This window comes from Taudactylus pleione, unplaced genomic scaffold (assembly GCF_031769625.1).
Source record: "Taudactylus pleione unplaced genomic scaffold, aTauple2 ptg001845l, whole genome shotgun sequence".
Classification (NCBI taxonomy): Eukaryota; Metazoa; Chordata; class Amphibia; order Anura; family Myobatrachidae; genus Taudactylus; species Taudactylus pleione.
In genome coordinates this window covers 628471-643642 of record NW_028286242.1, presented here as the reverse complement: position 1 = coordinate 643642, position 15172 = coordinate 628471, and the positions used below count along the sequence as shown (strand labels likewise).

General features: G+C 45.8%; 1 protein-coding gene across 1 annotated transcript in view; it reads right to left on the bottom strand.

The window, feature by feature from the left end:
- Positions 1 to 15172, bottom strand: part of LOC148436279 (uncharacterized) — a 193352-nt gene extending 178180 nt beyond the window's left edge. Inside the window, exons 1-7 of the mRNA XM_088465080.1 lie at positions 15091 to 15172; positions 13636 to 13761; positions 12771 to 12956; positions 12040 to 12163; positions 11827 to 11924; positions 11591 to 11693; positions 4824 to 5468 (exon numbers count right to left, since the gene is read on the bottom strand). Of these exons, the coding sequence (XP_088321206.1) occupies positions 4824 to 5468; positions 11591 to 11693; positions 11827 to 11924; positions 12040 to 12163; positions 12771 to 12956; positions 13636 to 13761; positions 15091 to 15159 (1351 nt within the window). The 5' untranslated portion in view covers positions 15160 to 15172. The remainder of the gene's footprint in view (positions 1 to 4823; positions 5469 to 11590; positions 11694 to 11826; positions 11925 to 12039; positions 12164 to 12770; positions 12957 to 13635; positions 13762 to 15090) is intronic.

Sequence of the window (15172 nt, the reverse complement as noted above, 5' to 3'; positions counted from 1 at the left end):
TACATTTGACAACCGTGAAGCCCTGTAGTGTCAGTGAGGTAATAGCTACACAAGGGATCTATAACCATGTTCTTCTAATAAAATAGCTGCATTCAAGTTATGTGCTCCCACATGATCTTCTGTTATAGTGGTTGTGAGACGCTTCACTACATCTACAGGCACTTTAGAGTTGTACAACTCAGTTGAATCTCCACTTCCGGATGAAGGGACATAGGCCCTCATTCAGAGCCGCTCGTAAGCGGCCGCTCGTTCGTTATGAGCGATGTTTGCACATCTGCGCATGCGTACGGATTTTAATACGCATGCGCGAACCAGTCAGTGCGGCTGAAAATCGTTTGTTCGCTAAATAGCGAATGCCTGCTACTTTGAGTGACAGGAGGAGGCGTATGTGGGTGGTAACAGGGGAAGGTGCTTGAAAACGGGGAGTGGAATTCAGAACGCAGGCGTGCTTAAAGGTCAAAACGGGCGTTTTAAGGGAGTGCATAATTAATCCAGCAGCGTCATTGACCACGTCACTTGTTTTTTTTTAAACTCAGAACTGATCGCAAAATAGCGGTTGAAAAAACCAACCACAAGAATAGCGAGCAGTTCATACCCTGGTCGATGTACTCGATTAATCTAATAAATAGCGGACATGACGTATGGTGCGAGCGGCCAGGGGGCGTATTTTTCAAAATTACAACCGCGCGTTTTGCTCGCTCGTTCAGACTTAGAGACGTGAACAGACCGCAAAGTGCGAACGGTTCATTTGAATAGCCACCCCTTTTTATAAAACGAACGACCGCAAATAGCGAGCGGCTCTGAATGAGGGCCATAGTTGGGTGGCAATGGGGCATTTGCCAGAAGGCTAAATTTATTGAGTGTGTGCACACTAATGATGATGAGTGTTTGTGTATCAGATCCTCATACCTGCACCAGCACACTACATATGGAGGCATGGCATTGGGCTTTGACCTACGGGACTTCCAGCAGCAATGCCCGAATTGCCCTTGCCTAAGGGCCACTGGTGAAGACTGGGGCTTGTCAGATTCCCCATCTCTGCTGCAGCCAGTGCAAATCCATTAAACCACTTGGAAATTGTTATACATATGGCTGTGTACAATTCCATCATGTCCAACATATGGAAATGTAAGGTCCAAGAATATTTGCTTACATATATTGTGGATGCAGTGATAACATGGCTCTATCCTGCTCCTAGAGGGAGGCATACATGGAAAACGGCAGCAAAATGGGTCAACGGTCAGCAGAGCCTGGTCCATCCATCCACCAACCTGAGACAAATTCAGATGAGACTCCTGAGGTAACCAAGACACCTGTTCCCCACCTCTCTTTAATGCTGTTAAGGGTTGGTTGTACCTGGGGTGGGTCACAATACAATACAAGGAAATCTCTTTGGTTATTGCTAAAATTGACAATTTAAGGTGCACATCTTAGTGGTTGAATACATGAAGTCATTCTAAAGTAGCTAATTGCGAGCGTTATTTTGAATAAAGGTATTTATTTTCTCTTTTTATGCATTTTATAAAATTTGTTATTGTGTGTGTGTGTGAGTTTCCTTATATTGTGAATCACTATTAATTAGCTAATAAGAGCAGTATTTGTTTTATGCTGTTCTGCACTGTCTAAATCAGGGTTTCCCAATCACGGTCCTCAAGGCACACCAACAGTCCAGGATTTAAGGAACGTCATACTTGAGCACAGGTGTCTTAATTAGTACCTAATTTATTTTGATTTAACCATCTATGCTCAAGCATGGGTATCATAAAAACCTGGACTGTTAGTGTGCCTTGAGGACCGGGGTTGGGAAACACTGGTCTAAAGTTATTTATAAAGTCATGTTTTTATACTTTGTGAGACGAAATCTGCCTTTAAAATGATTGTTCGCTAATCCTTAATACCTGGTGTGGAAATGGAATGGGTATGAAGTCCCGGCGGCTGAATAGCCGCCTGTTCATATCCCGATGCCGGCAGCCCGAAGGGAGAAGATCCCGACAGGGCAGGTAAGTACCATATACCTACCCACTCCCCTCCCTTAGTGGTGCCTAACCCTAACCTCCCGATGGCGGACATCGATGTTCTGCGATCCGTCGCAGGATCGGTGAAATTCTACATGTTAAATTTCACCGATCTGCCAACCGCGATCATTTTTTGATCGTGATCGGCAAATCTGTGAAATCCAACATGTAAAGGAGAGGCCACATTCTTCCCCCTTCTCAAATTTGAGCACAGTGCCGAATTAAGAGATATACGGAAATTATATATTTACATACATCTCCGGTGTTTGCAGAGCTTGGAGTCGCACTGCTCATGTGCAGTTATGTTTTTGCAATGACGCTCACAGTGCCCCAAAAGCTGCAGCATGATTGACATGCTGCTGGCACTAGGTGATGTCCATGGGCAGCATTCCAGAAAACGAGCGTGTTGGCCCCAATTTCTTTCTGTGCCGAAGCCAGTGGCTGCGTCCTTGGCTGCAGCTTCACTGGCCCCGGTGGCATGATTTCACCAGACATCCTGAGTAACCTGAGGGTTACTCAGATGTCCGATGGTCACGTACATAATCCGTTGCTGCATCTTTGGACTCAGGAACGGTTCACAGAAGCCTGCACTAGGCGTCTTTTTACATAAGAGGAGGCATATTTTAGTATAGCCCTCTGAATTAGCTCCAGAGTCCAGTTGTCCTACCTCCAAGCAAGTGGCGATATCTCCTGCAGCTGACGTAGTTGGTTCCTGTCTTTTTTTTATTCCTTTTCAGTGTTCATACTCATTCCTGTGACCCCAACCGGCCAGGTTCCAACGCTACAACTATCCATTGGCTCTTGACGTCCTGTGCAGCCAACTTAGTGGCACATGATCACTACAGCGAACTCCCTCTATTACGGGTTCGGCTAAACTTTCGTGGGTGCCCATATGACCGTGATCCACTCCTTTTCTTTGGTGCCAAAAGTGATCTACTAGTATCTGGGAGAGTATAAGTTGGGGTGCTTCCTGCAATCCTCTGCTAATTGGCTAAGGGCCAGGCCTGGCCAACCTGTGGCTCTCCAGCTGTTGTGACACTACAAGTCCCAGGATGCTTTACCAGCTGACCGGTGGGAGGGTAAGCTGGGACTTGTAGTGTCACAACAGCATATATTCTACCATACGCTAATGGTGCTATCCACATGGCTTCATGCATATAGCCTCACTGCCCTCTGTTTATTATATAATGGTAATATCATGGACTTGTAGGCAATGTTTTATCTCTTTCCACTATGTGCACCACCAGCCACCCTATGAAAAGCCGCACTGAGATCTTTTACGGGCACACCTGGCGTCAAGTTGAGCTGTGCGTCTGCTCCATCTTATGGCGAAAATGCCAAAATGGCACACTTTTTATTTTCTGAATTCTTTATTTATTGGATTGTTAAAGAAGGAATGCAACTGGTCATAGTATTCACAGCACCTTTCACACGTGATTAAACTTCAATAGATTGATCCGTAATGTATAGGAACATTTTCGGGATGCAGTATCTCTGTGGATCCCTATGGACCCTGAAGAAGAAATCAAATTATACATCAGTAGACTTTTTTGCGATGGCTCTGCATAATTTAAGGTACAAATTGGGCACTCCTGAAACTCCTGGCCCCCACTCATTTTCTAGTGGTAACATCTGCCCGCATAGGAGTTAAATCTCTTTGTAAAGCCGGAATCCTACCAACATGTGAACGTTATTAGCTGTTCCGTTACTTGTGGAGAACAACGCAGTGTTCGGTGGATGGATAGCACATGTCCAAATCCTGTGGCATGTTGTCTTAACATTGATTGCATGGATTTATTATAACAGATATTACTCCTTTTATCGCATATGTGATAACGCAATAATAAAACACACACAAAATTCGATAACAGATGCAGAAAATAGGAACAGAATACAGTAATCCGGTATCATATATACAAAACCAAAAAAAACTTTAATTGGTAAAGTGAAAACATTTTACATCGAGATATGTCAGCAGCTTTTTATCTGTTTACATGGGGTTGCAGTCATAATGTCGACAGCACAATGTTGTCATTTATGTCGGCAGGCAACATATCGACATCCTCAGAATGTTGACATGTTCAAAATGTTGCTATCTAAAATCCCGACATTCTCAGAATATGGTCATTAGGGGTTAGGCTGCGGGACGGGAGGGTTAGAGTTAAGCTTGGTACACACTGGAGCGATGTCGTTCCGATTTAGCAAAATCAGATCGGCAAATGAGGCATATCCCTCAGTGTGTATGCCAGATTTGCGCTCTCCTGTGGTCGCATGCGATATCGTCCAGTCGCCCGTGCTCCACGGCCAACCGAACAATATCGCATGCGGCGCCGTGCAAGCGATCATTCCGTCCTTCATTACATCGCTGTAATGTGTACCAGCAATCGTGATGTCCAGGGTGTCCTTGGACATCGGCACAATTGCCGGTTGCTCAAGTGTTTAACGCCAGACACCAGGGAGGAAGTTAGGGTTAGACATCATGGGGAGGGTTGGGGAGGAATATTTACCAGAACCGCCGCTTGTCACATGTCTCGGCCAGAACTGCTCCACGTGACCGCTAGGACCCGGAAGCTGCCGCTACAGCCGTATGGGCCAGGTAAGACAAAGCTAAGCCACCAGGAACTGGTTATCGACATTATATCGCACTGACATTTCAGCAGTTTTCACATGATGAATGTTGACATGCCATACGAATGTCGACCTAGTAAACCACTCCCGCTAAAACGTGTGATTTTTTCTGATGCCTGACCAGCAATGATTTCTGTGTAAAACATTTCCCACACTCCGAACATGGAAATGGTTTCTCGCCCGTGTGAATTCGCTGATGAGCAACAAGAATTGATTTCCGCGTAAAACACCTCCCGCATGCAAAACACGGGAACGGCTTCTCGCCGGTGTGTGTTCGCTGATGCTTAACAAGAACTGTCCTCTGGGTAAAACATTTCCCGCACACCGAGCAGGAAAACGGCTTCTCCCCTGAGTGAATCCGCTGATGATCAACCAGTATCGACTTCCGTGCAAAACATTTCCCACAGTAAGAGCAAGAGAACGGCTTCTCCCCTGTGTGATTTCTGTGATGGTTAACGAGATCCGATTTCTGAGTAAAACATTTCCCACAATCAGAACATGGAAACGGCCTCACTCTTGTGTGTATTAACTGATGTCTCATAAGTTTTGCATTCTGGTTAAAACATTTTCCACAGTCAGGACAAGGAAAGACCTTATCACCGCTTTGCACTGTATTGTGTATAACAATATCTGAGTTATAAGGTGAACATTCTTGAGGATTAGGGAGATAATATGATAGATCAGCAGATTCATAATATATTGGATGTATATTTGATGTAAAGCTGTTTTCCCCTGGAGAATCCTGCGCGATGCCGTAATCTTCTATTTTACACTCTGGAGCTACAACGAGAAGTCCCTCCGAGGTATTCACGTCATTGTTTCCATCTGCTGGGAATAATATAAATGGATGAAAATATTAATGTTTCCACTAGTTTCTTTTATTGTCTTAACTTTTTTATTTTCAGTGCTTCAAAAATGTACCTCTTGCGAACAATTTATACAATTATTAATGGGTTGAAAAGAGGAATGGAGGAGAAAGGCAGACAAGAGAGGTAAAATAAAGAGGGTGCCATATTTTACAACGATAGGTGGGTCACCACCACCCGCCTGTCCCAGCTGGCAGAGAATGAACGCAAAATGTGAACCACAGTCCAGCCATATTTGTTTGTTTTTACATTTTTTTCTTAAGTGTTTTTGAAAACAGAACATTAACTGAGAGCTGAACGAGAAATTAGTTTATTTCCGAGTAAAGGACTATCCATCGGCCAGAAAACGACAATTAAGATGCTGTTGGGAGAATCCACCCATATACAATGAAGATCCATTCGCCTGGATTTGAAAGCCTATCCTGCCCACTGTGTTTACCTCCGCAGCCAGCAAAAGCCCTCTGAAACAGGGGTCCCGTTTTGGCCCGCGCTATATGATCAAGCGTGGAGGTCGGCCTTACACGCCCACAACAATCCTGTGAGACTGAACCGTTGTCGCGGCTCCAAGATGCCCATTTCACAGAACGTGTAGGCCCTTGACGGATGGATCAAGCCGTATGCGCTGACGATCTCCGTTTGTGTGCGTGTGCCTGATCCAATGCCGCGTTCTTAGGCGCATGCAAAGTATGAGGAAATCCGCATTTCTACTTGCATCCAATAAGGCTCTTAACCAAGACACATAGGGGCAGATGTACTAAGCTTTGGAGAGAGATAAAGTACCAACCAATCAGCTTCTAGCTGACACTTTACAGGCTGTTTTTAAAAAATTACAGTCACGAGCTGATTGGTTGGTATTTGATTTCCATCCAATTGATCTCCAAGGCTTAGCACATAGACACCATATTATAGTAGTGAACTTTTCAGAGGTATAGATGTCAACAGAGGTGTTGACATAATGCCTACATGCCATCTACAACTAGGACGAAACACGTGATTTTATACTAGGCTAGGTGCGGCAGTGATGGTCGGACTGCCCGGGACACCCGTTTTACTGACATTACCAACACTGGTGAGAGTTAGCCATTCACCATTAAATTAGCGGAAGCAGGAACACAGTGGGTTGGTTGACCAACACAGACTAAGCAAACGATGAGCTTGATGCACCTTTTCCAGGGTGTCTTTCATTTCCTGTCTAACTTTGTAACTGTGTGTTAGTAGAGAGGGAGGTAATGGGTATTGTCACATGCGGTAGTGGACAGGGAAGACTATGGTGTGATGCAACGTGGGGCCCCTTCTCAATGATCCGTGACTGGATCTCTATGGTGGGTTAGGGGTCTAAAATTACAAATCAGACTGAAGACCCCACGTGAAGATGTATGAGATACACCAGCACTGGACATCGGAAACAACGGTGTCCTTATATCCGTGCACAGGGAGGATGACTGGTAATGTCATGGGGTAGTTCTCAGGAAGGACCATAGGTAGCATCACAGGGGATCCTGCACAAGGAGGACTATGGGCAATGTCATATGTGGAACTGTACAGGGAGGACTATGGGTCACATGTGGTACTGCCATCTCCAGTGGTTGGATAGGACCTCCAGACCACTAAAACATAATATGTTGGAACATTAAGGATATATCTACTAAAGGTCATGTGATAGCAAAGATAAATTAATATCTTGTCAAGTTCTGTTTGACACTAAGCACCAGAGTATGTGATCTGGGAGTGCTTCAGATTTTTTTTCAGTTTGAGGATCATGAGTAATCTCATCTGTGGTAGAGAACTGAAAGGATCATGGGTAATGTCACATGGAGCCTCAACCCACTGGTCACTGACTGGGTAACTATGGGGAATCTAGGGTCTATGAGAACAGATCATACTGAAGCTCATTGTGCTGAGTTGTGTGAGATACACCAGAGGGAGTGTGGGTAGAAGACTGGTCAGATCTCTGGGCTGGTAACGCACAGTGACATGATGTGAGGGGGAGAGCAGGGGTATAATAGGGGCTGATGGCTCCTGATATATGAGATACACCAGAGAGTGTGGGGAGGAGACTGGTCAGATCTCTGGACTGGTAACACACAGTGACATGATGTGAGGGGGAGAGCAGGAGTATAATAGGGGCTGATGGCTCCTGATTCCCCCACTGGGCAGATACTTTCCCTTAGTATATAGTGACAGAGGAGGGTGTAGGATAAGAGAGTGCTGTAGTAGTGAGAGAGGAGGGTGTAGGATAAGAGATGGCTGTAGTAGTGAGAGAGGAAGGTGTAGGATAAGAGATTGCTTTAGTGACAGAGGAGGGTGTAGGATAAGAGATTGCTGTAGTGACAGAGGAGGGTGTAGGATAAGAGATTGCTGTAGTGACAGAGGAGGGTGTAGGATAAGAGATGGCTGTAGTGACAGAGGAGGGTGTAGGATAAGAGATGGCTGTAGTGACAGAGGAGGGTGTAGGATAAGAGATGGCTGTAGTGACAGAGGAGGGTGTAGGATAAGAGAGTGCTGTAGTGACAGAGGAAGGTGTAGGATAAGAGATGGCTGTAGTGACAGAGGAGGGTGTAGGATAAGAGATTGCTGTAGTGACAGAGGAGGGTGTAGGATAAGAGATTGCTGTAGTGGCAGAGGAGGGTGTGGGATAAGAGATTGCTGTAGTGACAGAGGAAGGTGTAGGATAAGAGATGGCTGTAGTGACAGAGGAGGGTGTGGGATAAGAGAGTGCTGTAGTGACAGAGGAGGGTGTAGGATAAGAGATGGCTGTAGTGACAGAGGAGGGTGTGGGATAAGAGATTGCTGTAGTGACAGAGGAAGGTGTAGGATAAGAGATGGCTGTAGTGACAGAGGAGGGTGTGGGATAAGAGAGTGCTGTAGTGACAGAGGAGGGTGTAGGATAAGAGATTGCTGTAGTGACAGAGGAGGGTGTAGGATAAGAGAGTGCTGTAGTGACAGAGGAAGGTGTAGGATAAGAGATGGCTGTAGTGACAGAGGAGGGTGTAGGATAAGAGATTGCTGTAGTGACAGAGGAGGGTGTAGGATAAGAGATTGCTGTAGTGATAGAGGAGGGTGTAGGATAAGAGATTGCTGTAGTGATAGAGGAGGGTGTAGGATAAGAGATTGCTGTAGTGACAGAGGAAGGTGTAGGATAAGAGAGTGCTGTAGTGACAGAGGAAGGTGTAGGATAAGAGATTGTTGTAGTGACAGAGGAAGGTGTAGGATAAGAGAGTGCTGTAGTGACAGAGGAAGGTGTAGGATAAGAGAGTGCTGTAGTGACAGAGGAGGGTGTAGGATAAGAGTGCTGTAGTGACAGAGGAGGGTGTAGGATAACAGATTGCTGTAGTGACAGAGGAGGGTGTAGGATAAGAGACTGCTGTAGTGACAGAGGAGGGTGTAGGATAAGAGATTGCTGTAGTGACAGAGGAGGGTGTAGGATAAGAGATTGCTGTAGTGACAGAGGAGGGTGTAGGATAAGAGATTGCTTTAGTGACAGAGGAGGGTGTAGGATAAGAGATTGCTTTAGTGACAGAGGAGGGTGTAGGATAAGAAATTGCTGTAGTGACAGAGGAGGGTGTAGGATAAGAGATGGCTGTAGTGACAGAGGAGGGTGTAGGATAAGAGATTGCTGTAGTGACAGAGGAGGGTGTAGGATAAGAGATTACTGTAGTGACAGAGGAGGGTGTAGGATAAGAGATTGTTGTAGTGACAGAGGAGGGTGTAGGATAAGAGATTGCTGTAGTGACAGAGGAGGGTGTAGGATAAGATTGTTGTAGTGACAGAGGAGGGTGTAGGATAAGAGATTGCTGTAGTGACAGAGGAGGGTGTAGGATAAGAGATTGCTGTAGTGACAGAGGAGGGTGTAGGATAAGAGATTGCTGTAGTGACAGAGGAGGGTGTAGGATAAGAGATTGCTGTAGTGACAGAGGAGGGTGTAGGATAAGAGATTGCTGTAGTGACAGAGGAGGGTGTAGGATAAGAGTGCTGTAGTGACAGAGGAGGGTGTAGGATAAGAGATTGCTGTAGTGACAGAGGAGGGTGTAGGATAACAGATTGCTGTAGTGACAGAGGAGGGTGTAGGATAACAGATTGCTTTAGTGACAGAGGAGGGTGTAGGATAAGAGATTGCTTTAGTGACAGAGGAGGGTGTAGGATAAGAGATTGCTTTAGTGACAGAGGAGGGTGTAGGATAACAGATTGCTGTAGTGACAGAGGAGGGTGTAGGATAACAGATTGCTTTAGTGACAGAGGAGGGTGTAGGATAAGAGATTGCTGTAGTGACAGAGGAGGGTGTAGGATAAGAGATGGCTGTAGTGACAGAGGAGGGTGTAGGATAAGAGATGGCTGTAGTGACAGAGGAGGGTGTAGGATAAGAGAGTGCTGTAGTGACAGAGGAAGGTGTAGGATAAGAGATGGCTGTAGTGACAGAGGAGGGTGTAGGATAAGAGATGGCTGTAGTGACAGAGGAGGGTGTAGGATAAGAGATTGCTGTAGTGATAGAGGAGGGTGTAGGATAAGAGATTGCTGTAGTGACAGAGAAGGGTGTAGGATAAGAGATTGCTGTAGTGACAGAGAAGGGTGTAGGATAAGAGAGTGCTGTAGTGACAGAGGAGGGTGTAGGATAAGAGATGGCTGTAGTGACAGAGGAAGGTGTAGGATAAGAGATTGTTGTAGTGACAGAGGAGGGTGTAGGATAAGAGATTGCTGTAGTGACAGAGAAGGGTGTAGGATAAGAGAGTGCTGTAGTGACAGAGGAGGGTGTCGGATAAGAGATGGCTGTAGTGACAGAGGAGGGTGTAGGATAAGAGATGGCTTTAGTGACAGAGGAGGGTGTAGGATAAGAGATTGCTGTAGTGACAGAGGAGGGTGTAGGATAAGAGATGACTTTAGTGACAGAGGAGGGTGTAGGATAAGAGATTGCTGTAGTGACAGAGGAAGGTGTAGGATAAGAGATGGCTGTAGTGACAGAGGAGGGTGTAGGATAAGAGAGTGCTGTAGTGACAGAGGAAGGTGTAGGATAAGAGAAAGCTGTAGTGACAGAGGAGGGTGTAGGATAAGAGAGTGCTGTAGTGACAGAGGAGGGTGTAGGATAAGAGAGTGCTGTAGTGACAGAGGAAGGTGTAGGATAAGAGATGGCTGTAGTGACAGAGGAGGGTGTAGGATAAGAGATGGCTGTAGTGACAGAGGAGGGTGTAGGATAAGAGATTGCTGTAGTGACAGAGGAGGGTGTAGGATAAGAGATTGCTGTAGTGACAGAGGAAGGTGTAGGATAAGAGAGTGCTGTAGTGACAGAGGAAGGTGTAGGATAAGAGATTGTTGTAGTGACAGAGGAAGGTGTAGGATAAGAGAGTGCTGTAGTGACAGAGGAAGGTGTAGGATAAGAGAGTGCTGTAGTGACAGAGGAGGGTGTAGGATAAGAGTGCTGTAGTGACAGAGGAGGGTGTAGGATAAGAGAGTGCTGTAGTGACAGAGGAGGGTGTAGGATAAGAGATTGCTGTAGTGACAGAGGAGGGTGTAGGATAAGAGATTGGTGTAGTGACAGAGGAAGGTGTAGGATAAGAGAGTGCTGTAGTGACAGAGGAAGGTGTAGGATAAGAGATTGTTGTAGTGACAGAGGAGGGTGTAGGATAAGAGAGTGCTGTAGTGACAGAGGAGGGTGTAGGATAAGAGATTACTGTAGTGACAGAGGAAGGTGTAGGATAAGAGATTGGTGTAGTGACAGAGGAAGGTGTAGGATAAGAGAGTGCTGTAGTGACAGAGGAAGGTGTAGGATAAGAGATTGTTGTAGTGACAGAGGAAGGTGTAGGATAAGAGATTGATGTAGTGACAGAGGAAGGTGTAGGATAAGAGATTACTGTAGTGACAGAGGAAGGTGTAGGATAAGAGATTGGTGTAGTGACAGAGGAAGGTGTAGGATAAGAGAGTGCTGTAGTGACAGAGGAAGGTGTAGGATAAGAGATTGTTGTAGTGACAGAGGAGGGTGTAGGATAAGAGATTGCTGTAGTGACAGAGGAGGGTGTAGGATAAGAGAGTGCTGTAGTGACAGAACAAGGAGAATATGTGACTGTTCTGTACTTAGTGATTATTACTCACCTGTGCTGATAGCTGTAGGGATTTCCTGCTCCTTACACTGCTGATCATCCATCACACATGTCTCTTCTTTACCTTCTACCTTAATATCAATGAGATCTTCAACCTAAATAGCACCATAATATCCAATGAATTAAGGAAACACAAACAGAACAGTGTATAAAAAACTAACAAAATTTGTACAGCTCGTACAGCGTAGACACACTCTGATATTTTGCAAGACCATAAATCCCACCTACCTGATCCTCCTGTGGGACACTGTGATTCTCCTCTGGATCATCCTGGGAATAAAGAGGACGGGGACATCTCTCTGGGGTATTCCTGTTACTGGCTCCATCTGTAGGAGACACACAGTGACTGATTACATTGTATATATGTGATTATTAGATGATGTGTATATAGGTGACCCCATAGCTGCTCCCCCATTACAATAAGTGACAGTCTCCTCTTACCCAGTGATGTGAGGGGCCGGTGATTCTCCATCATCACGTCCTTGTACAGACCCCTGTGTCCTTCTATATACTCCCACTCCTCCATAGAGAAATAGACAGTGACGTCCTCACACCTTATAGGAACCTGACACACACAATGATACAGTCATCACCCAGACACATCCCCTGGTGTTACTGTATAATGTCCCATTCCCAGCAGTCACCTCTCCAGTCATCACCCAGACACATCCCCTGGTGTTACTGTATAATGTCCCATTCCCAGCAGTCACCTCTCCAGTCATCACCCAGACACATCCCCTGGTGTTACTGTATAATGTCCCATTCCCAGCAGTCACCACTCCAGTCATCACCCAGACACATCCCCTGGTGTTACTGTATAATGTCCCATTCCCAGCAGTCACCTCTCCAGTCATCACCCAGACACATCCCCTGGTGTTACTGTATAATGTCCTATTCCCAGCAGTCACCTCTCCAGTCATCACCCAGACACATCCCCTGGTGTTACTGTATAATGTCCCATTCCCAGCAGTCACCTCTCCAGTCATCACCCAGACACATCCCCTGGTGTTACTGTATAATGTCCCATTCCCAGCAGTCACCTCTCCAGTCATCACCCAGACACATCCCCTGGTGTTACTGTATAATGTCCCATTCCCAGCAGTCACCTCTCCAGCCATCACCCAGACACATCCCCTGGTGTTACTGTATAATGTCCTATTCCCAGCAATCACCTCTCCAGTCAGCAGCTGAATGATCTTGTTGGTGAGTTCCAGGATCTTCTGGTCATTGTGTCTCTCATGTATCAGTGAGTGAGGTGGAGGCACCATGATGGGGCTCTGGGTCCTGCTCAGTCCTCCTGACATACGGGGACGGCTGCTGGGTGTTTCCCCAGATTTCTTCTTCACTACTGTGCAATCCTGTGTATTAAAATACATTAATAAATACAACTGTACATATAAAATTAACAACCTTGCGTCTAAATGTTCTATACATAACTGATGTCACTGAGACACTCCCCAGTCAGGTCCTTGTATTAGTAATAGAGATAATAGTGATGTCACTGTGACACTCCCATACTCCCTCACCTCCTCAGTCAGGTCCCTGTGTTAGTAATAGAGATAAGAGTGATGTCACTGTGACGCTCCCAGTCTCCCTCACCTCCCCAGTCAGGTCCTTTTGTTAGTAATAGAGATAATAGTGATGTCACTGTGACACTCCCAGACTCCCTCACCTCCCCAGTCATGTCCCTGTGTTAGCAATAGAGATAATACTGATGTCACTTTGACACTCCCAGACTCCCTCACCTCCCCAGTCAGGTCCCTGTGTTAGTAATAGAGATAATACTGATGTCACTGTGACACTCCCAGACTCCCTCACCTCCCCAGTCATGTCCCTGTGTTAGTAATAGAGATAAGAGTGATGTCACTGTGACACTCCCAGACTCCCTCACCTCCCCAGTCAGGTCCCTGTGTTAGTAATAGAGATAATAGTGATGTCACTGTGACACTCCCAGACTCCCTCACCTCCCCAGTCAGGTCCCTGTGTTAGTAATAGAGATAATAGTGATGTCACTGTGACACTCCCAGACTCCCTCACCTCCCCAGTCAGCAGGTAGATGATCTCCATGGTAAGATGTAATATCTTCTCAGCCATGTGTCTCTTGTCCTTGTCCATCCCATGAACCGTGAGTATAAGCTCTGGTCCTGGTAGGAGAGGTGACATCTATAAATAAAAATAAATACATAACTTTTTATGAAAGTGAACTGCAGACAGTTTGTCACTTATCACCTGACAGTTACAAATATTATTTCAAATACATAATGACCATTAGTAATAATGAAGAAGAGAGAGAGAGAGACTACGTTGGGCTCAACACAATCCTATAATGAAGTAATTTCTTTTATAACTTCAGAGCAGAAGAACTGTAGCTTATCTTATAATCTTGTCTTTTTTGTCATAGCTGTACTGAACCCAGTTATCTCTCAGTGGACTGTAGAGGTTCAGGTGGAGCCCATATAGCTAGAAAATAAGAGATTATTCTCAGACGTTACACATACTATCTGGTATCACTGGAACTTTACTTCATTATAAACACGTCGTCCACAGCCCCAGGAACTGACACGGGTACAGGAGACCAGACCTGCTGCCACTGCAGGACATCCACAGTAACACGTCCACCTTTATCACTTGCACACAAAGATTACCAGACCCAATTCCCTTATCCATCACACTACCTATAATGGTGTATAACCAACTCATAATGCACCCAGTATATTTCATGTGCCCGCCATAAGACTGGAGTGCTCGCAATACAATGATGGTATTTACTAACATCACATTAGGCAGAAGCTACAGCAAGAGCAGATATTTGAGGCAAACACAGAAAATGTATCGGCTGCTAACCTAATGTTGCCCATCCACTAGGCGATTAAACCTAGCGATTGAGCGATAACGACCATCGTTATCGCTCAATCTCTTGGTAATCGTCCGCAAATCGGGCAGTTCAATGTAAAAAACGACCAGTGATGCACGCGCCCGCTGGTCGTTTTTGCCATCTATCATCACCCGAACATGACGGTCAACCTGAGGACCGCCGTCAGGTTGCCATGTTGGGGGATGATTGATCTGCATACACTGAACATCTGAACATTCAGTGTATGCACTGCACCTCTAATGACTGCACGGTTATGATGTCGTAATCGTGCCGTCGTCCCCGCATCTAGTAGTGGATGGGCAGGATAAAGCAGGGTACACACTGAGCGATATATCGGCCGTTCAATTAAATGGCCGATATATATCGCGAGCGCGTCATGTACCCCCGACATGTCTGTGAACGACATCGTTCACAGGCATATCGCGATGGCCGATATATATCTGCAGATGTATATCGATGCATCTACTGGTGTGTACGGGCGCGATCAGAAGCCGCCGATCGTCATCGCCATGAGTAATGATATGGTACCAAGGGTTAATGCATCCACAAGAGAAGCTCCTCCTGGTTCCAGGTCTATGTTGGAGGCATGCCTCTGAACACACCACACCCTTACTCACCAGTAGACCTGTAGAATAGGCTGTGAATGTTATGGTAAATGCAGGCTGCATGCTACATGTATGAACCATTCATACAGAGCTA